This window comes from Loxodonta africana, chromosome Y (assembly GCF_030014295.1).
Source record: "Loxodonta africana isolate mLoxAfr1 chromosome Y, mLoxAfr1.hap2, whole genome shotgun sequence".
Lineage (NCBI taxonomy): Eukaryota > Metazoa > Chordata > Mammalia > Proboscidea > Elephantidae > Loxodonta > Loxodonta africana.
In genome coordinates this window covers 1,991,365-2,013,492 of record NC_087370.1, presented here as the reverse complement: position 1 = coordinate 2,013,492, position 22,128 = coordinate 1,991,365, and the positions used below count along the sequence as shown (strand labels likewise).

Here is a 22,128-nt window from a genome sequence, read left to right as displayed (position 1 = left end):
CTCTCACATTTGATTACAAACAGCAAGGAGAAACCATATAACCCCTTGGAGATCTTGCTTAGAAATTTCCTAGGCCAAATATTCCAGTTTATCACTGACAAATTCTGCATTCAACCAAACTTTTGAACACAGTTCAGTTAAGTTCTTTGCCACTGCATTAAAAAAATCACCGTTTCTCTATTGGCCAGTCACAATCACATGCTCCTCATTTCCTCAGAAAGCCTCATGAGAAGCACATTTAACATCCACATGTGCTGCAACATTCTGTTGACGGTCTCATATGTATTCTTTAGGGAAACAGAGGAGTTTTCCATGGCTCTCCTCACCTCCTTCTAAGCCCTCACTACAATTGCCTTTGACTTCCACAATTCTACCAACGGTCTCTTCAAGGCAATCTAGCTTTTCCTATTAAACCAAACCCCCACAAGCCCCCGCCGAGAAAAAGAAAAAAAAAAGCCCATTGCAGTCAAGTTGATCCCTTAAAATCTTCTGGCCATTACTCATTACCGGATTCAAAAATGATTTCTACATTTTAGGTATTTGTTCTAACAGCAGCCAAATTTCTCAGTACCAAACTGTGTTTTAATTATCTAGTTCTGCTGTAACAAATACCACGAATGGTTGGCTTTAGCAAACAGAAACTTATTTTCTCACAGTGTTGAGGCCAGAAGTCTGAATTCAAAGTGTCAGTTTTACGGGGAGGCTTTCTCTCACTATCAGCTCTCAAGGAATATCCTTGTCTCATTTGGGCTTCTGCTCCCATGATCTCCATGTTGCTTGGCATCTCTCTTCCCCATCTCTCCATCCTTCTGTATGTCTATTCTGCTCAAAAGATAAACTCATGCTCTACAGTAATAGTGCTTCATTAATAAAACAAAGAAAACACTATTCCCAAATGGGATTATAAACACATGTACAGGGTATTACTATTTACACCACATTCTTTTGACGGGCATAATTAAATACGTGACAAGGAGCATAGCAATTTTGGTTAATGGTGGTGTAATAATTTGGAAAGTGGTAGAGATAATGGTTTCAAAACACAAAGAATATAATCAATATATTTGAATTATATGTATAGAAATTCTTGAATTGGCTAATATCTTCTGTATAGTTCTAACACATTAAAAAAATACACAAAAACATCCCTATTTAAAAAAAAAACAGAACAAATGGGTGAATCTCTAACATTTAAAAAATTAACACCAGTTGCCAAATTCTTAAAAAAAAATAATAAGATGAGCAAATATTTTCTATGAGAAAATAATTGTGCTAATACCAAAGCCAGATAAAGACACGAGAAAACTAGAGATCACTATCCCTATGAACACAGATGCAAAAGTTCTCAACAAATTTCATCAAGCTGAAACCAACAGCGTATTAAAGCATGTACAGCATAATTTATCTCTGGAAGAAAGGATGATTCAGCTTAAGAGTATCAATTTTATACTATACCACATCAAGAATAAAAAAACACATTATCAACCTTGATTGATGGAGAAAAATGCTTGACAAATGCCAACATCATTTTATGACTACAAACAAACCAACCAATAAATAAAAACTCTACCAAACGCATTGCCATGGAGTCATTTCTGACCCATAATGACTCCTTAAGATAGAATAAAACTACCCCATAGGGTTTCCAAGGAGCAGCTGATGGATTTAAACTGCCAACTTTTTGGTTAGCAATGAGCCACTTAACCACTGTGCCATCAGGGCTACAATATAATTCTTACATATTGCACTTTGAGGCTTGAATTTTTTCATCAGTTAGTTGTTTCCCCCTGGGAAATGCAATACGTTCTTCTTTTTTGGTTTCTAATTCCAGGTCTTTGGTCATTTCATTACACTGCTTTAGCTTGTCTGCTCAAGCCGCCCTTTGAAATCTTTTGTGCAGCTCTTTTCCTTCATCATCTCTTCCATTCCAGCCACTCTTTGGAAACCCTATGGGGAAGTTCTAGTCTATTCTACAGGGTCGCTATGCATTGGAATCAACTTCAGGATAATCTCAAAATGTTCTTTTTGACGATGAATGCAACACCATTCCTCTTCGAGTTGTCATTTCCAGCATAGTAGACTATATGATTGTCTAATTCAAAACTGCCAATACCAGTCCATTTCAGTTCACTAATGCCTAGGATATCGATGTTTACGCATTCCATTTCATTTTTGATGATTTCCAATTTTCCTAGATTTATACTTCGTACATTCCAGGTTCTGATTATTAATGCATGTTTGCAGCTGTTTCTTCTCATTGTGAGTCGTGCCACATGAGCAAATGAAGGTCCCAAAAGCTTTACTCCATCCACATCATCAAGGTCGACTCTACTTCGACGAGGCAGCTCTTCCCCAGTCATCTTTTGACTGCCTTCCAATCTGGAGGGCTCATCTTCCAGCACTATATCAGACAATGTTCCGCTGCTGTTCATTAGGTTTTCACTGGCTAATGCTTTTCAGAAGTAAACTGCCGGGTCCCTCTTCCTCGTCTGTCTTAGTCTGGAAGCTCAGCTGAAACCTGTCCTCCATGAGTGACCCTGCTGGTATCTGAATACCGGTGGCAAAACTTCCAGCATCACAGCAACACACAAGAATTTTGTTGAGGATTTTGGTGGGTATATTCATGAGGGATATTGATCTGTAATTTTCTTTTTTTGTGGTATCTTTACCCAGTTTTGGTATCAGGGATATGCTGGCTTCATGGAATGAGTTTGGGAGTATTCTGTCATTTTCTAGTGGTGTTAACGCCTCTCTGAAAGTTTTGTGAACCCTGCAGTGAAGCCATCCGGACCAGGGCTTTTTTTTTGGTGGTGGGGAGGGGGGTGTTGATTACCTTTCAATCTATTCTTTCATTATGGGTCTATTTAGTTGTCCCACCTCTGTTTGTGTAGTTTATGTCAGTACTGTGTTTGTTATAGTTTTTTCATAGTAATCTGATATGATCCTTTTAACTTCAATTGGATCTGTTGTAATATTTGGTTTATTTAGTTTTTCTATCTGGGTTCATGTTAGTTTAGTTACGTGTGTATGTCTAGAAATTTCTCTCCTTTTGGTATTCAAATTTGTTGGAGTACAATTATTCTGAGCGTTTTATTTCAATTGAGTCTGCTGTGATACCACCCATTTCATTTCTTATTCACGTTATTTGCTTCCTCTCCTGTTTTTCTTTTGTCAGTTTGGCCAATAGTTTATCAATTTTGCTGAACTTTTCAAAGAACCAGCTTTTGGTCTTGCTCTAATCTTTATTATTTCCTTCTTTTCCTGGTGTCTCACTGCTTCACTTGCTTCTATTTGTTCAAGTTGAAGGATTAATGTTTTCATTTTAGTCCTTCCTTTTTTTGGGGATGTATGCATTTATTGCTATAAAAATTGACCTCTATGTGCTGCTTTTGCTGTGTCCCAAATGTTCTGGTAAGATTTGTTTTCAGTCTCATTTGATTTTATGAGTTTCTTTATTCCATCCTTGATTTCTTCTGTAATTCAGCAGTTTTTGAGCAAGGTGTTGCTCAGTTTCCATGTATTCGATTTTTTCCCCCTTGCTGTTTCTGATTTCTACTTTTATGGCTTTTTGGTCAAAAAGGATGCTTGGTAATATTTTGATGTTTTGGATTCTGTTAAGGTTTGCTTTGTGGCCTGAAATGTGTTCTATTCTGGACAATGTTCCATGTGCATTGGAGAAAATGTATAATTGGTTGCTGTTGTGTGGAGTGTTCTGTATATGTTTTCAGGTCAAATTGATTGCTTGTAGCATTTAGATCTTACGTGTCTTTATTGAGTTTCTTTCTAGATGTCCTGTCCTTCACCAAAAGTGGTGTGTTGAAGTCTCCTATTATTGTGGAGCTTCTGTTTCTCTTTTCAATGCTGTTAGATTTTGTTTTATGTATTTTGGGTCCCTGTCATGGGTGTATACATATTATGGTTAAGTGCTCCTGGTGTAGTGACTCTTTAAGGAATATATAATGCCCTTCCTTGTCTTTTGTAGTAGATTTTACGTTAAATTCTGTTTTGTCAGAGATTAATATTGCCACTCCTGCTTTTTTGGTTTTTTTTTTTTTTGTATATGTATTTTCCATCTTTTTTTTTTTCTGTGAGTCTAAGGTGTGACTCTTGTAGGCAGCGTATAGAACAGTCATTTTTTTATCCATTCTGCCACACTCTTTCTCTTTATTGGTGCATTTAACCCATTTTAATTCAGTGTAATTATTCAAAGTTATGAGTTTAATGATATTATTTTGATTTTTGTGTGTGTGTGTGTGGTGGTGATTTCATTTCACTTAATTTTCTGTGCTGAGTCATTTTTATGTATTTTCATCTTTTTCACTATTGTTGATTTTGTGTTTGCTGACTCTAGTTTTTTTTAATTTGTATGAGTAGATTAGCTAGTTTCCTTTGTGATTATCTCAAACTTCACCTCTATTTTTCTAATTTTAAGCCAGTTTTTACTTCGTGATATCACTTTACCTTTCTCTCCATATGGAAGTTCTATGACTACAGTATTTAGTCCCTCTTTTTTTGTTTTGTTATCATTTACATATTGATGTCACTGTTTCCTATTTTCAGTGTTTTGAGTTTGATTTATTTTTGCAACTAGCCTATCTGGGTTGATACCTGGTTGTTCTGTCCTGTGTTCTAATCCTGCGTCATTGTCTCAAATTGTTGGTTCAAGAGCTGAAGAACTCCTTTTAATATTTCTTGTAATACTTGTTTTCTTTTTACAAATTCCCTTAACTTTTGTTCACCTAAAAATGCCTTAATTTTGCCACCATATTTGAAAGACAGTTTTGCTGGATGTATAATATCTTGGTTTATATACATATATATGTGTGTGTGTGCCTTTTTTTTTTTCCTTCAAGGGTTTATATACATCATCTCATTGCCTTCTTGCTTAGATTGTTTCTGCTGAGTAGCCAGCACGTTTTCTTATTGACTCTCCTTTGTAGGTGACTTTTGGTTTATCCCTAGCTACTACTAAGAACCTGTCTTTGTTTTTGGCAAGTTTGACTGGAATATGATTTGGTGACTTTCTTTTGAGATCTACTATGTGTGTGGTCCAATAAATTTCTTGGATAGATACCGTCTCACCTTTCACAATATCAGGGAAGATTTCTGCCAGCATATCTTTAACAATTCCCTCTGCATTTCTTGTTATTTCCCCTCACCCTCTGTCCTGGTACTCCAATCATAATTTTTTTCTCCTGATAGTGTCTCACATAATTCTTAAGAGTTTCATTTTTTTAAAAGTCTTTAATTTTTCTTCAAATAGATTAGTTTCAAGGGATTTATCTTCAATCTCACTAATTCTTTCACTGCCTCAATTCCTTTCCTGAGACTTCTTATTGGGTTGTCTAACTCCTAAATTTTATTGTTAATTCTTTGGATTTCTAGTTGCTGTCTCTGTATGGTTTCCAGCAACCTGTTAAATTTGTTGTTCTGTTCTTGTATTGCTTTCTTGAATTCCGCTATTGCTTTTCTTACTGTTCCTTGGGTTGTTCCGAGTTTTGCCTGATTTCTTGCCTGATCTCTTCAAGAGCTCTGAATATTAAACTTTTGAATTCTAACGCTAGTAATTCCAAGTCCTTTCCTTGATCCGGAAGATTTCCTGGTTCTTTAATCTCTTTCTGGAGCTATCTTGACCTGGTTCTTTATGTGATTTGATATTGACTCCAGTCTCTGCACCATCAATAAGTTATTGTATTTATTTATTTAATGTTTGCTTACTCTGTCCTAGCTTTTTGATTTGTTCTGATATGTCGAAGTAGGTGGCTGGACATGTGAGCTACTTTTGTTATTGGTGTCTTTGAAGCTTTCAGGTTCTGTCACTAGGTATATGAGTTCAGGAGGCTGTTCACGTTTCTTGTGCAGATTCAGCTCTGGTGTCCAGGTCATCAGCCACTGAGTATGTGTTGCAGACTCTACCCTAACGTCCTAGATGGGCAGGGATACCTAGGGGTGTTTGGAGTGGGTACAGGCATCTGGTTACAGTAGGAGCCTATGTGCTCAGCAAGGCTCAGGGCTGAGAGCTGTCCCTGAGTGCCTGGGTGGAAGACATATCCATGTCCCCTAGAGTGTGTAGGTGGCTGGGTTTTGCAACTGAACTTTGGGTACCCAGTGCTGATGGCAATGAGCACCAGGAGGCACCATTTATTCCTGGACCCCTGTCATTTATAGCTACATGGAATGGGTGATATCACCAGCCCTCAGCCCTCTTATTTGGGTGGGTGAGCACTCTGCTTGATGGACAGGGTGATGTCAAATGTCATGAATCTGCAACTCTCCCCTGGCTTCTACAGTAAAAATAGGCTTCAGGTACACACCCTGTTGTTCTATGTTAATAAGGGCCTACACTGTTGAATCAGCCCACGCAGGTCTAGGCAGGGATGAAGGGTGTTTCAAGCCCATGGACCCCTTATGCCAGTGCCTAGCCAAAGGGACAGTGCCTGGCCCGAGTTTCTGGCTTAGGGAGCATGGCAATTTTTGAAAGCGTTAGACTGGTTTAGGGGTGAATGATGCAGAGTTCCCAGCTTAGGGGTGTAGCATTAATGACCTGCAGTGCTGAATCATCCTACACAGGTCTAGGCAGGGCTGAAGGGTGTTATAAGTTCAGGGACTCACCCTTATGCCAGTGCCTAGGCAAAGGGGCAATGCCTGGCCTGAGTTTCTGGCTTAGGGAGCATGGCAATTTTTTAAGTGTTAAACTGGTTCGGGGTGGATGATGCAGAGTTCCCAGCTTAGGGAGGTGGCACTAATGAGGACCTGCAGTGTTGAATCATCCTATACAGGTCTAGGCAGGGTTGAAGGGTGTTGTAAGTTCGCAGACTCACCTTATGCCAGTGCCTAGGCAAAGGGGCAGTGCTTGGCAGGTCATGTCTGTTTATGAAGCACAAGACTGGTTTCCGCAAAGACTGTCCTGAGTTCCAGGTTTAGGGAACTTGCCAATTTTTTTTTTCTGAACCTGCAAGACTGGTTTTGATGAGGGTAGCCCGCAGTTCTGGCTTAGGGGGTGTGGCATTTGTTGAATACTTCCACATCTGGCGTAGGAGCAGAGTGGGGAGGGGGGTAGGTGAAGGGAAATTAGCACTTCTCTGCCATCAAAGTCCTGAAGGAGGTGGCATTATTTTGATTCCGTGTCATAGGTTATACACTAGCACTTAACTTTCAAAGGTCCAGTGCTGGAGGTTTCTGCAGACTCTCCGCTGCCTGACGTGGAGAAACAAGCCCCGAGTGCTGCTGATTGCTTCAGCCTGAATGTGCCTGGCAACTTATCCCACAGGGTTCTGGATACCTCACAACTGACACTTCTTCCCCTGTTGCTCAGCCTGACTCCTTAACTTTGTCTATGATGATCAGGGCTCCTAGACTGTGAGAGATATTCAATTAACTTATTTTTTCAGGCCTTTGGTATAAGTGAGACCATAGGCAGCATCTCATTATTCTGTCATCTTGACCCCACTGAGACTAATAATTTTTTTTATAATTTTTATTGTGCTGTAAGTGAAAGCTTACAAATCAAGTGAGTCTCTCACAAAAAAAAACTTACATACACCTTGCTACATACTCACAATTACTCTCCCCCTAATGAGACAGCCCACACTCTCTCTTTTCTTGTCCATTTCACCAGCATCTAATCCCCCCTACCCTCTACTCTCCAGGCAGGAGATGCCAACACAGTCACAAGTGTCCACCTGATCCAAGAATCTCACTCCTCACCAGCATCCCTCTCCAACCCACTGTGCAGTCTGATCCATGTCTCAATAGTTGGCTTCGGGATTGGTTCCTGTCCTGGGCCAGCAGAAGGTCTGGGGCCATGACCACCAGGGTTCTTCTAGTCCAAGTCAGATCATTAGGTCTGGTCTTTTTATGAGAATTTGGGGTCTGCATCCCTGTGCTTCCTGTTCCCTCAGGATTTCTCTGTTGTGTTCCCTGTCAGGGCAGTCATCAGTTGTAGCCGGAAACCATACAGTTCTTCTGTTCTTTGGATGATGTAGTTTCTGGTTCTTGTAGCCCTTTCTGTCTCTTGGGCTCGTAATTAACTTGTGTCCTTGGTGTTCTTCATTCTCCTTTGATCCAGGTGGGTTGAGACCATTTGATGCATCTTATATGGCTGCTAGCTAGCATTTAAGACCCCAGATGCCAGTCTTCAAAGTGGGATGCGGAATATTTAATACATTTTATTATGCCAATTGACTTAGATGTCCCCTGAAATCATGGTCCCCAAACCCCTGCCCCAGCTACACTGGCCTTCTAAGCATTCAGTTTATTCAGGAAACTTCTTTGCTTTTGGCTTAGTCCAGTTGTGCTGACCTCCCCTGTATTGAGTGTTGTCCTTCCCTTCACCTAAAGTAGTTCTTATCTACCATCTAATTAGTGAATACCCCTTTCCCACCATCCCTCGCTCCTTCCTCTCGTAACCACAAAAGAATGTTTTCTTTTCAGTTTTAACTTATTCTCAAGTTTTTATAATATTGGTCTTATACAATATTTGTCCTTTTGCAACTAATTTCACTCAGCATAATGCCCTCCAGGTTCCTCCATGTTATGAAATTTTTCACAGATTCCTCACTATTCTTCATCCATGCTTAGTATTCCATTCATGTGAATATGTCATAATTTATTTATCCATTCATCCATTGATGGGCACCTTGGTTGATTCCATCTTTTTGCTACTGTAAACAGTGCTGCAATGAACATGGGTGTGCATGTATCTGTTCGTGTAAAGGCTCTCATTTCTCTAGGATATATTCCGAGGAGTGGGATTGCTGGATCATATGTTAGTTCTATTTCTAGCTTAAGGAAGTGCCAAATCAATTTCCAAGGTGGTTGTACCATTTTACATCTCCACCAGCAGTGTAGAAATGTTCCAATCTCTCCACAGCCTCTCCAACATTTATTATTTTGTGTGTTTTTTTTTTTTAATTAATGCCAGCCTTGTTGGAATGAGATGAAATCTCATTGTAGTTTTGATCTGCATTTCTCTAATGGCTAATGATCGTGAACATTTCTTCATTTATCTGTTAGCTACATGAATGTCTTCTTTAGTGAAGTGTCTATTCATATCACTAGCCCATTTTTTCAATAGGGCTATTTGTCTTTTTGTAGTTGAGTTTTTGCAGTATCATGTAGATTTTAGAGATCAGGCGCTGATCAGAAATGTCATAGCTAAAAACGTTTTCCCAGTCTGTAAGTAGTCTTTTTACTCTTTTGGTCAAGACTTTGGATGAGCATAGGTGTTTGATTTTGAGGAGCTTCCAGTATCTAGTTTTTCTTCTGCATTCTTAATAACGTTTCGTATCCTGTTTATGCCATGTATTAGGGCTCCTAACATTGTCCATATTTTTTCCTTCATGATCCTTATCATTTTAGATTTTATATTTAGGTTGGTCCGTTTTGAGCTTGTTTTTGTGCATGGAGTGAGGTATGTGTCTCGTTTCATGTTTTTGCAGATGGATATCCAGTTATGCCAACACCATTTGTTAAAAAGACTGTCTTTTCCCCCATTTAACTGTTTTTGGGTCTTTGTCAAGTACCAACTGCTCGTAAGTGGATGGATTTATGTCTGGATTCTCAATTCTCTTCCATTGGTCTACGTGTCTGTTGTTGTACCAGTACCAGGCTGTTTTGACTACTGTGGCGGAATAATAGGCTGTAAATTCAGGTAAAGCAAGGCTTCCCACTTTGTTCGTCTTTTTCAGTAATGCCTTATTTGTCTGGGGCCTCTTTCCCTTCCATATGAAGTTGGTGAATTGTTTCTCCAACTCATTAAAGAATGTTGTTGGAATTTGGATCAGAATTGCATTAAATGTATAGATCGCTTTTGCAGAATAGATATTTTTATAACGTTAAGTATTCCTAGCCATGGACGAGGTATATTTTTCAACTTATGTGTCTTTTGGTTTCTTACAGAATTGTACTGTAGTTTTCTTTATATAAGTCTTTTACATCACTGCTAAGATTTTTTCCTAAGTATTTTATCTTCTTGGGGGCTACTGTAAATGGCATTGATTTGGTGATTTCCCCTTTGATGTTCTTTTGTTGGTGTAGAGGAATCCAACTGATTTTTGTACGTTTACCTTGTATCCCGATACTCTGCTGAACTCTTCTATTACTTTCGGTAGTTTACTTGAGGAGTCCTTAGGGTTTTCTGTGTATAACATCATGCCATTTGCGAACGGAGATACTGTTATTTCTTCCTTCCCAATCTGGTTGCCCTTTATTTCTTTATCTAGACTAACTTGTCTGGCTAGGACATCCAACACAATGTTGAATAAGAGCAGTGATAAAGGGCCTCTTGTCTGGTTCCCGATCTCAATGGGAATGCTTTCAGGTTCTCTCCATTTAAGGTGATGTCGGCTGTTGGTTTTGTATAAATACTCTTTATTATGTTGAAGAATTTTTCTTCTATTCCTATTTTGCTGAGTTTTTATCATGAAGGGGTGTTGAACTTTGTCAAATGCCTCTTCTGCATCAATCGATGAAATCATGTGATTCTTGTCTTTTGTTTTATTTATGTGGTGGATTACATTAATTGTTTTTCTAATGTTGAACCATCCCTGCATACCTGGTATGAATCCCACTTGGTCATGGTGAACTATTTTTTTGATATGTGGTTGAAGTTATTGGCTAGAATTTTGTTGAGGAGTTTTGCATCTACGTTCATGAGGGACATAGGTATATAATTTTCTTTTCTTATCGTGTCTTTACCTGGTTTTGGTGTCAGGGATACGGTGGCTTCATAGAATGAGTTTGGTAGTATTCCATCCTTTTCTATTTTCTGAAATACCTTTAGCAGTAGTGGTGTTAACTCTTCTCTGAAAGTTTGCTACAACTCTGCAGTGAAGCCATCTTGGCCAGGGCATTTTTTTTTGTTGGGAGTTTTTTGATTATGTTTTCAATCTCTTCTTTTGTTATGGGTCTATTTAGTTGTTCTATGTCTGTGTTAGTTTAGGTAGGTAGTATGTTTCTAGGAATTTATCTATTACTTCTAGGTTTTCAAAATTTGTAAGAGTACAATTTTTCATAGTAATCTGATGATTCTTTTAATTTCAGTTGGGTCTGTTGTAATATTGCCCATCTGATCTTATTTGGGTTATATTGCTTCCTCTCCTGTTGTTCCTTTTTCAGTTTGGCCAGTGGATTATCAATTTTGTTGATTTTTTCAAAAAGCCAGCTTTTAGTTCTGTTAATTCTTTCAATTGTTTTTCCGTTTTCTATTTTGTTTAGTTCAGCTCTAATTTTTGTTTTCTTCTGGTGCCTGTGGGTCTTTTCTTGCTATTAGTTCAAGTTGTAGGGATACTTCTTTGATTTTCGCTCTTTCTTCTTTTTGTATGTGTGCATTTATTGATATAAATTGGCCTCTGAGCACCGCTTTTGGTGTGTCCCAAAAGTTCTGACAGGAAGTGTTTTCATTCTCATTGGATTCTATGAATTTCTTTATGCCATCCTTAATGTCTTCTATAAACCAGTCTTTTTTGAGCAGGGTATTGTTCGGTTTCCAGGTTTGATTTCTTTTCCCTTTATTGATTTCCACTTTATGGTTTTATGGTCAGAGAAGATGCTTTGTAATATTTCAATGTTTGGGGTTCTGCTAAAGCTTCCTTTATGACCTAGTATGTAGTCTATTCTACAGAATGTTGCATGTGCACTAGTAAAGAAAGTATACTTGGTTGCTTTTGGGTGGAGTGTTCTGTATATGTCTGTGAAGTCATGCTGACTGTGGCATTTAGATTTTCTGTATCTTTATTGAGCTTCTTTCTGGATGACTTGTCCTTCACCGAAAGTAGTGTGTTCAAGTCTCCTACTATTATTGTCGTGCTGTCTATCTCACTTTTCAGTGCTGATAGAGTTTGTTTTATGTATCTTGCAGCCCTGTCATTGGGTGCATATTTAACATAGTTATATCTTCTTGATGTATTATTCCTTTATTATATAGTGAACTTTCTTATCCTTTGTGATGGATTTAACTTTAAAGTCTATTTTGTCAGAAATTAATACTGCCTGGCACTCCTGTGGCTGCCTCTGGTCCTCAGTCAGGATGCTGGGGTCAAACCATTGATGCCATGTGTCCTAGATGAGCCCCATGCACTTCCCATGGGTGCTTGGCTCTGTTTGGAACTCTGATGGATTCTTATGACACAATGAGAGGTCACATATGTGGGGGCTGTGGAGAGGGGGCTGTGGATGCAGAGGATGGAGCTGGCTGGTGTGTAATGGGGTGGGGTGCTGAGGTCGTGTAGAGGACAATGGCTGCTCAGCAAAGAAAACTTGAGTAAGGAGAACCTTGCCTTTTGGAGATGAGGTACTGGTTGTGGCTGCCTGGAAACCCTGGTGGTGGAATGGTTAAGTGCTAGGGCTGCTAACCAAAGGGCTGGCAGTTCCAATCCACCAGGTGCTCCTTGGAAACTCTGTGAGGCATTTCTGCTCTGTACTGTATGGCCGCTATGAGTAGGAATCGACTCCGCAACACTGGGTTTGTGTCTTTTTGTTTTTGAGTGACTGACTGGCATGGACATTCAGGTCATCGAAGCTATTTTTATGCTGCCTGTGGCCTCTGCTCCTAGTCCCCGTGAGGGTTTGCCCTGCTCAGGACAGGGCCAAAGGATTCATCTGCTGTCCCCGCCTCAGGTTTTTCTTAGTGTGGATGCTGGCCTGCCTCTATTCCCCTACCTGTGTCCCCTCTGGACACCATGCACCCTCCCCACCCAACTTTCTGCTCTTTTAACCCTCTTCCCTCACCCACCTCCCACCACTCAGAGGCCCTTGGGAGCTCCCAGTGAAAGGATACTGCTTTGACCCAGAATCCTGGGATGCCCTGGATGATGGCGCTTCTGTGGTCCAGGTAAGGCTTGCAACTCTGCACCAGCTTGCACCTCAGGCGAAAATAGGGCCTGTTTGCCTTGGTGTTCATAGGCCATATCTCCATCTGAAGGGCCTCCAGGGCCTCCAAGGCCTCCAGGAAGTGCTGGGTGCTGGAGGGTCCAGGCGATGGTGGCCTGCTCGGCCTGGGGCTGTTCACAGTGCTCCTGCTCCTGGGCCTGTTCCTGCTCTTCCACCTGTTCCTGCTTTTCCTCGTCCCCCACGGCCACGACATCCACCTCCTCAATTATATCCTCCACCACCACCTCCTCCTCCTGCGCCTCTACCTTCCCCTCCCGGGCCCCCTCTCCTCTCCCAGCACCCCACAGAAGACAGCGGCTTCCTCAGGCATCTCATCCTGCGCCTGCGCACCAGCTGTGACCTGCTCCGCCTTGGCGCTACAGCTCTCGGGGAGCTGCTCCCTGGGACACGCTGGGTGCCGTTCCTCTAAAGGGCCACTTCGCAGGTCGCTGTCCTCTCAACCTCCCAGAGCAGCCTGGCCTTCTCCAGGCGGCACCTCACTCGCCATGGCGTCTGGTGGCCACTGGGGCAGGTGTCGAGGGCAGGGCTGGGGGAGAGCGGGGGAGACCTCCTGGGGACGGTAGACCGACATGACTCTGCTCAGTCGCTCTTCTCAAAAGCCTCAGCTGGTGGATACAGAATATGCACGCCTATCCCGCGCTCTGCAGATACATTCTGCATACTTCGGCTGGGTATATGTTTTATGGATATGCCTGCAAAAATCTTGAAGAGAATGCTAGCAAAATCCAACACATAATTGAAAGGATTATATTCCATGTTCAAACAAAAGGTATTCCCAGTATACAAGTTGGCTGAATATACAAAAATTCATACGCATAACACAGCTCATTGAGAGAATGAAGGGCAAATTTACATCATCTCAGTGCAGAAGCAAACTGGACACAACCCAACAGCCTTTCATGATGAAAACCCTCGAACTAGAATTAGAAGGATGCTTAAGCTCAAAAGGAAATTTATTAAAAACCCCAAACTGGCATCACAGTCAATAGAGAGATACTAGAAGCACGCCACTACTACCAAGAACAAAACTAGGATGCCTGCATTTGTACACCCGAAGCTCTAGCCAGAGAAATTTAGCAAGATATAGATGGCATCAAATTTAAAGTGAAAAAGTAAAACTATCTCCTTCCACATATAACATAAATTTATAATAAAAAAATTCCTTAAAATCCACAAAAAAGAAAAACAACAAAAAGCATCAGAGATAGTAAATAACTTAAAATTGAAGGACACAATAACAAAATGAGCTAAGTCCAATGTATTTCTCTGCACCAGTAATACACATTCTGAAAGGAAATCATTAAAACATTTCCACTTAAAACTGATTCAAAGTTTAATACAAAATAACTGTATTTACATAAGCATAAAACTGGTCACTAATTTACTAGCAATGTCTTTCCATGCTCGTTTTTCAGAGGAATGCTGCCCTCATGGAATTAGGTGGGAAGTGATCCCTCTTCTTTAGTTTTCTGAAACATTTTAGAAGGATTGGTGCTAATTCTTTAAATGTTTGGTAGAATCCATCCATGAAGCCATATGGTCTTGCGCTTGTCTTTGTGGATCAGTTTTTGATGAGTGACTCAATCTCCGCTTTTCATGTTGTTATCAATAGATGGCTTCCTGTCCCTTCCACCTCAGGGAAACTCCACGCACAACGGAATGAAATTCTCACCTGTTCTCTCCAGTAACTCTCCTGCTTCCTTCCTCCCTCAGGTGGTATTTTAGGAAATTAATGCCTAGGTCCTCACTGATGATCTGATAGTAGAAACAGGACAGATTATGCCAGGTTCAGCCCTCATTTCCAAAGCAGCTAGGAACATACCAAAGCATTTCTGATCCCACCTACAGAGGCCCACCTCAGCACTCCTGTTACATCCTCAGAAGTTCAGACCAGAGAACCAGTAGAAGAAGTGACATGATGTCTGCATCTCTGAGTCTCATGTTCACAGTCTGGAACTACTGGGTTAGAGTGGAGTGAGATGGTGTACACCTTGGAGAAAAAGGAGAATGCAGGGAAGGGGCTGGGTCATGCAGACACTCTCCCCTACCCATCAAGGAAGCCACTTCTTACCAGTGATGTTAAGGACATACTCTTCCATGATGACTTCATTCCAAAAATAGGGGTTGCTCTGAAAGAGAAATGTGATTTTTGCATTTGTTATTAGGATGGATGAGCTTTTCCACATGGGAGAAAGGAGTAGATGGGGACAGCAAGAACATCTTTTTAGGAAACCTGCCTTTCAGGGAGCTCTGCCCTTGTCTGTTTTCATGAATGAATATTTCCCACTCCCCTCCCCTGCCTGACCTCTGTCCTGACCTCCAAACTTATCACATAGCTGAGTGTGTCTTCCTCTTCCTCACTGATCATGGCTGACATCTGGGGTGGTTCATAATCTGCATGGGGTCAAGGAGCTTTCAGAGGCCAGGCAGAGAAGGGCCAGCACCAGTCAAAACCGACCTGGCCAGAAACCAGTGCTGGGATAGACAGTCGCCCACACCTCCTATCATTGCCACACATACCCCTACTACCCCACAACCATGGTTCTTCCTCACACGTCCCTTGGGGCACTGAAGTTGGCCTTTGTGCTCATCTGAAGCTCTTCGAAGACTTACAAGCCTCACTCGCCATGGGGTCTGTTCGACACTGGGGCAGGTGTCAAGGGGCGGGGCGGGGGGGGGAGGAAGAACTAGTGCGGACAGTGGACCGACCTGGCCCTGGTCAGTCCCTCTTCTCAGTCGCAAATGTTTATTTTTTTGCTGTGTCCCGAAGCTTCTGATAGAAATGTTTTCATTCTCACTGGCATCTCCAAATTTCTTTATTCCATCCTTAATGATTTCTATAATCCACTCTTTTTTGAGCAAGGTATTGTTCAGTTTCCAAGTGTTTGATTTCTTTTCCGATTATTGCTTTCCACTTTTATGGCCTTATGGTCAGAGAAGATGCTTTGTAATATTTCAATGTGTTGGATTCTGCTAAGGCTTGCTTTATGACCTAGTATGTGGTCTATTCTAGAGAATGTTCCATGTGCACTAGAAAAGAAACTATTCTTGGTTGGTGTTGGGTGGAGTATTCTGTATAAGCCTATGAGGTCAAGTTGTTTGATTGTGGCATTTAGATCTTCCGTGTCTTTATTGAGCTTCTTTCTGGATGACCTGTCCTTCACTGAAGTGGTGTGTTGAAGTCTCCTACTATTACTGTGGAGCTATCTCACTTTTCAATACTGATAGAGTTTGTTTTATGTATTTTGCAGCCCTGTCATTTGGTGCATAAATATTTAATATGGTTATATCTTCCTGGTCTATTGTCCCTTTAATCATTATATAGTGTCCTTCCTTATCCTTTCTGATGGATTTAACTTTAAAGTCTATTTTGTCAGAAATTAATATTGCCACTCTTACTCTTTTTTGATTGTTGTTTGCTTGATATATTTTTTCCACTCTTTGCATTTTAGTTTGTTTCGCTAAGTCTAAAATGTTTCTCTGGTAGGCAGCATATAGAGGGATCTTATCTTTTAATACATTCTGCCACTGTCTCTTTATTGGTGCATTTAGTCCATTTACATTCAGGTAATTATGGATAGGTAGGAATTTGGTGCTATTGTTTTGAGGTCTTTTTTGTGTGTTGTTGACAGTTTCTTTTTGCCCCTTGATTTTATGGGCTGAGTAGAATTTCTTTATTTATTGTCCTTTCCTCATATATTTGTTGTTGATTTTGTTTCTCCTGAGTCTGTATTTTCTCCTTGTATTTTATTTTGATGAGTAGGACAGGTTATCTCCTTTGTGGTTACCTTATTATTTACCACTATTTTTCTAAATTTAAAACTGACTTTTATTTCTTTGTATCGCCATATCTTCCTCTCCATACGGAAGGTGTATGATTACATTTCTTAGTCACTCTATTACTTTAATGTTGTCTTCTTTTATATAATAACATCGCTGTTACCCTGTTTTGTTTTTTCTTTTTTAATAATCTTGCTTTGATTTTTTGGATTTCCCTGTCTGGGTTAACTTCTGGTTGCTCTGCCCAGTGTTCTAGTCTTGGGTTGATACCTGATATTCTTGATTTTCTAACCAAAGAGCTCCCTTTAGTATTTCTTGTAGTTTTGGTTTGATTTTTACAAATGCCCTCAACCTGTATTTATCTGGAAATGTCTTAATTTCACCTTCATATTTAAGAGACAGTTTTGATGGTATATAATTCATAGCAGGCAATTTTTTCCTTCAATTTTTTAAATATGTCTTCCCATTGCCTTCTTGCCTGCATAGTTTCTGCCGAGTAGTCCAAGTTTATTCTTATTGGCTCTCCTTCATAGATGACTTTTCATTTACCCCTTGCTGCTCTTATAATTCTCTCTTTATCTTTGGTTCTGGCAAGTTTGACTGTAATATGTCTTGGTTACTTTCTTTTAACATCTACCTTAAGTGGAGCTCGATGAGCATCTTGGATAGGTATCTTCTCATCTTTCACGCTATCAGGCAAGTTTTCTGCCAACAGATCTTCAACAATTTTCTCTCTATATTTTCTGTTATCCCACCCATTCTGGTACTACAATCATGTGCAGGTTATTTCTCTTGATACAATCCCATATAATTCTTAAGGTTTCCTCATTTTTAAAAAATTCTTTTACCTGATTTTTCAAAAATCTCAACCCCGGCACTACTGACATTTTAGCTCAGATGATTCTTTGTTGTGGGGGCCTCTCCTGTGCATTATAGGGATGTTTCACAGCATCTGTGGTCTCCACCCATTAGATGCCAGTAGCACACCCCCCCCCCAAGCTGTAACAGCCAAAAATGTCTCCAGACATTGCCAAATGTCGTCTTGCGGGGCAAAATCCCTGCCAGTTGAGAACCACTGATATAGACCTATGTATGTACCGATGAGGGAAGATCTCATCTCTGAGATGTCCTATCAGACAATACTAAGAAATAACATGTACAGGATGATACCATTTTTTACAAAACTGTATGTATAGATAACATGCACATGTACAGGAATATACAGAAAAAAAAGCCTAGGATGGTACACAGCAAAATGAAAACAATGGTTACCTCGGGAGAAAGGAGGAGGATTGCATGGGTAGCTATGCGTGCTGAGGTGGGGGAGAAAAAGGGCCTTTGATTTTTACCCTTTGTATTTTCAAAATTTCTTATACAACACATTCAGAAATCACTTACGTCATTTACAGAAAGATGTTAAATGAACTTGGACAAAGCACTCGGCAAACAGTAGGGCACTACACAAATCTAAGCTCTCATATCAGTTAACAAAACAGATTTCGACAGGTGCTTGATTGTACTTGGCTCATGATTTCATCCACAAACAACTACCTATGATGCACAATTTGTTAGGGATTAAAGCAACACTATCATTTCTCCTTACGATCAACGATCCACTACGCTCTATGTTAAATACAATGTTAGATGATTCTTTAGGATAAGGTACTTCTTCCACTGTGATTTAGAAAGTACTATCAGTTAGTCTTTATTTCTACTCAAAAATCTCAAGAAGCAGCATTAGACTCTGCTGAAGTAAAATTAAAACAACCTGACCATCAAGTCCAAAACTCCACATTGAAACGACTCACCAAATTCTACCTTTTCCCCTCCCTATCAGCACTGTATCTTCACGTTCCTTGCTCACATTATCTTAGGGCCTATCTCCTTTGCTTCCATCTTAAGCTTATTGCAACTTTGTGTTTTGGCTTGGTTTTGATACACATACCCTTTGATCTAACGTAAAACACATCCGCCCAGGTAGCAATCTGAATTTCCCCCCGATTATGGCTTCTAATCAGACTTTTGCATTTCCACAAAAGATACTGTGGTTGGATTTTGGAGGTACCAACAGTTTTGCACTCTAGACAGATTATTCCAATGGAAAGAAACTGCTGTCAAGTGCTAACAGTAAAATGATGGTCCATGTACCAGTTCAAGGAATTTCAGAGTACAGTATTTACAGATTTTAAGATCTACAGTATTATCTAGGTGTGACTGAATTCAAAGTCCATAATTTCCAATGCCGCTGAGCCAAATAAACCTTAAAAAAAAGAAAAAAAAAACTTAGAAATTAACCAGAAGGGAGGGAAACATTTATTGAGCTTGTATCAAAGATAACGCTGAGTTCCTCACACAGGTATCAAATACTGTCATACCACAAAAACTCTATCAGGTAGTCCTTAACAGTTTTGTTGCACAACTGAGGAAACAGAGGGTTAGAGAGACCAAAAAGACCTAAGTAGAGCAGAAATTCAAATCCAAGTCTGTCCAACTCTAAAGCTCGTGTATTTCCCACCTGGATACACAAATTAGTGGTCTTAATCGATCCTCTTTTCGTTTCACTAATATATACCACTGTCATTTGAATTATATTTTTAAAGTCGAATTTACAAGGTTTAAAAATGTACACATTTATACAAAAGAGCAGTCACCGAAAACTCACTCGCAAATCTTTTAAAACTAGTGTCTAACCACTCTGTAGGTCAGCTGCAGTCATCAAAAAACTCAGTCGCAAATCTTGACTTATTTATTTATTTTAACAGTGTCTAACCACTCTGTAGGTCCATTGCTCCCAGGCTCCTGAATTACACAGGCCAGTAAAATCTCAAAAACAATCTGGGAACTGACAACGACATTACCAATTTTTTATGCTGACAAATGAGACAATGAAAAAAATAACTACCAACTGGACAAGTAGTATAGTGTAGGGGCTAAGGACAATGGATATGGCTCCAATCTCAGTTCTACCACCTCCTTACCACCTATGACCTAGGGGGAGGCATAACAGAACCCACCTCAACCCTGACAGGTGACTGGCGTCATGGTCATCTTATCTTTGATACATAGTAAAAATTCACCCCAGAGACTCACCTATCTCCTTCCATCAAAGTCCACTGGTACGGAAAATGGACAACCCTTTCTCCTACAAATAGAAAACAAGTACTATTGCAGTGTATACAGATGATTGACCCAGCTGATGAATCTCAGAACTTTAAAAAAGCGACATTCTAGAAAGAAGCAACAATTGCTGAAATAGAAGCCAAATTAACAAGGCCAGAATCTTCTAAATAAAAATCAGGCCACTGAACTTCAGAATTAAGAGGGTCAACATGACTTCTTATACCTTTCTATTTTAATCAGCATCGCTGTCTTTATCTCTTTTTTTTTTTTTTTTTTTTTGAGAATAGTTTACTCGTTATCTTTTAGGACACCAACGAACAAAAACAATAGCGGTGGGTAACACGTGAAGGACAATCGAAAACCAGAAAATAATGTTATACCATTACTGTATTCCAGGGATGACGTGAAGGGCTAGGCTGAGGGAAAAAATTAAAACCTGATGAGAAAAATAGGGTCTTGGGGTAAATTCCTAAAGGCTTGCAAGAGAAAACAGGAAATGAAAAAAAATGTCAACGGAATAACCTAATTAAGAGTAGAGAAATGTGGATGCGAGAAATGAAAATCAAAACCGAGCCAGAAAGAATAGAGAAAGATTAGAGGTCGAGGAGAGTGGGGACAAGACTTATTTTCCCCTTGCTGAGGGGTGTGGGCCACTCCCGGGATGAACAAACACGTCACCATGACAGCGATACCGGGGAGAATCTCGAACCAGATCGCGGCAGAACGTCCTTCTAGGTTACTTAGAGGTGACCCGCTTTCCGGCTTCCTTCCCGGTAAGCTCCGCGGCGCTCCACGAGTGAGGAGCGTCCCTCCCTTCGCCAGAGGAAGCGACGGGGTCCGGTAGGGCTCAAGGGCGTGCGCGATCACGCCCTCGCGCTCTGGGGTTTTTGCGGTGTTTGCTGTGGCCTCTTTTCCTCCGACGCGCAGCAGAGCGCAGGGCGTGTTCTCACTTGACGGGGCCCGCGCTTTCCGACACGCCGGAGCCTCTCTGGAGCTCGGTTCTCCAAAATGGCAGAGCACCTTTCTCCAGGAAAGACGGGAGACCAGGTGTGCACCTTCCTTTTCAAAAAGCCTGGACGAAAAGGTGCTACAGGCCGCAGGAAGCGCCCTGTCTGCAACCGAGATCCCGGAGAAAGCAGCAGCAGCAGTGAGGAAGGCAGCACTGTGGTTCGCCCGGAAAAGAAGCGGACGACCCACAATCCGATGGTACAGAAGACGCGTAGCAGCGGTAAACAAAAGGTGGCTCACGGCGACGGGAGCAGCGAGGAGGAGAATGAGCTCGAGAGTGTTGGCGTGGACTACACGTCCACTCGCTCAGCGGGACCCGTGGGGCCAGAGGATATGGGTGCAACCGCTGTCCACGAGCTAGACACAGAGAAAGAGCGTGACGCACAAGGCATCTTTGAGCGCGGCCAGAAGATCCAGGAGGAGCTGAGGGGCAAGGAAGGTGACAAGATCCATCGGGGAATCAACAATTATCAGAAATACGTGAAGCCCAAGGATACGTCTATGGGCAGTGTCTCCTCGGGGATGGTCAGGAAGGGCCCCGTCCGAGCTCCCGAGCATCTACGTGCCACGGTGCGCTGGGATTACCAGCCCGACATTTGTAAGGACTACAAAGAGACTGGCTTCTGCGGCTTCGGAGACACCTGCAAGTTCCTCCATGATCGTTCAGATTACAAGCATGGGTGGCAGATCGAACGTGAGCTTGATGAAGGTCGCTATGGTGTCTATGGCGACGAAAACTACGAAGTGGGAAGTGACGACGAGGAAATACCATTCAAGTGTCTCATCTGTCGCCAGACCTTCCAAAACCCAGTTGTCACCAAGTGCAGGCATTATTTCTGCGAGAGCTGTGCGCTGCAGCATTTCCGCACCACCCCACGTTGCTATGTCTGCGACCGGCAGACCAATGGCATCTTCAGTCCAGCGAAAAAAGTGATTGCCAAACTGGAGAGGAATCGAGCTGCTGGAGAGGATGGTGCTTCCAATTTCCCAGAAGACCCCGATGAGGGTCCAATTCCCGTTATTTAAGTGTCTCCTAATTCTCCAATCGCAGAATAAATGTTTTGTTGTTTTGGAGATCCTGTGTCCTGACTTTTTGGGGAAGGTGACTGAGGGGAGAAGGCAGGTACTCCAGTAGGGTCCTCAATGACTTGTAAAAGCGTCAAGGTGGGTACAACCTGGATTTTTAGTGCTGAGATAAACACTTTACCTGTGTGTAGCATATACGTTTTAGAACTCTTTGGCATAAAGTATGGGGATGGGATTTTTGAAGTTTGAGAAAACAGCTAGAACGTGCTTGAAGTAACCCAGGCTGCGATGGGAGCAAGAACT

The 22,128-nt window shown here is 41.2% G+C and overlaps 1 protein-coding gene across 1 annotated transcript; it reads left to right on the top strand.

Annotated features, from left to right (window-relative positions):
- The first annotated feature begins 20,799 nt into the window (after nucleotides 1-20,799).
- On the top strand, nucleotides 20,800-21,825 carry LOC100659073 (E3 ubiquitin-protein ligase RNF113A). Its single transcript, XM_003414843.4, has one exon. The coding sequence runs from the start codon at nucleotides 20,800-20,802 to the stop codon at nucleotides 21,823-21,825; it is 1,026 nt and encodes a 341-aa protein (XP_003414891.2).
- The last annotated feature ends 303 nt before the right edge of the window (nucleotides 21,826-22,128 follow it).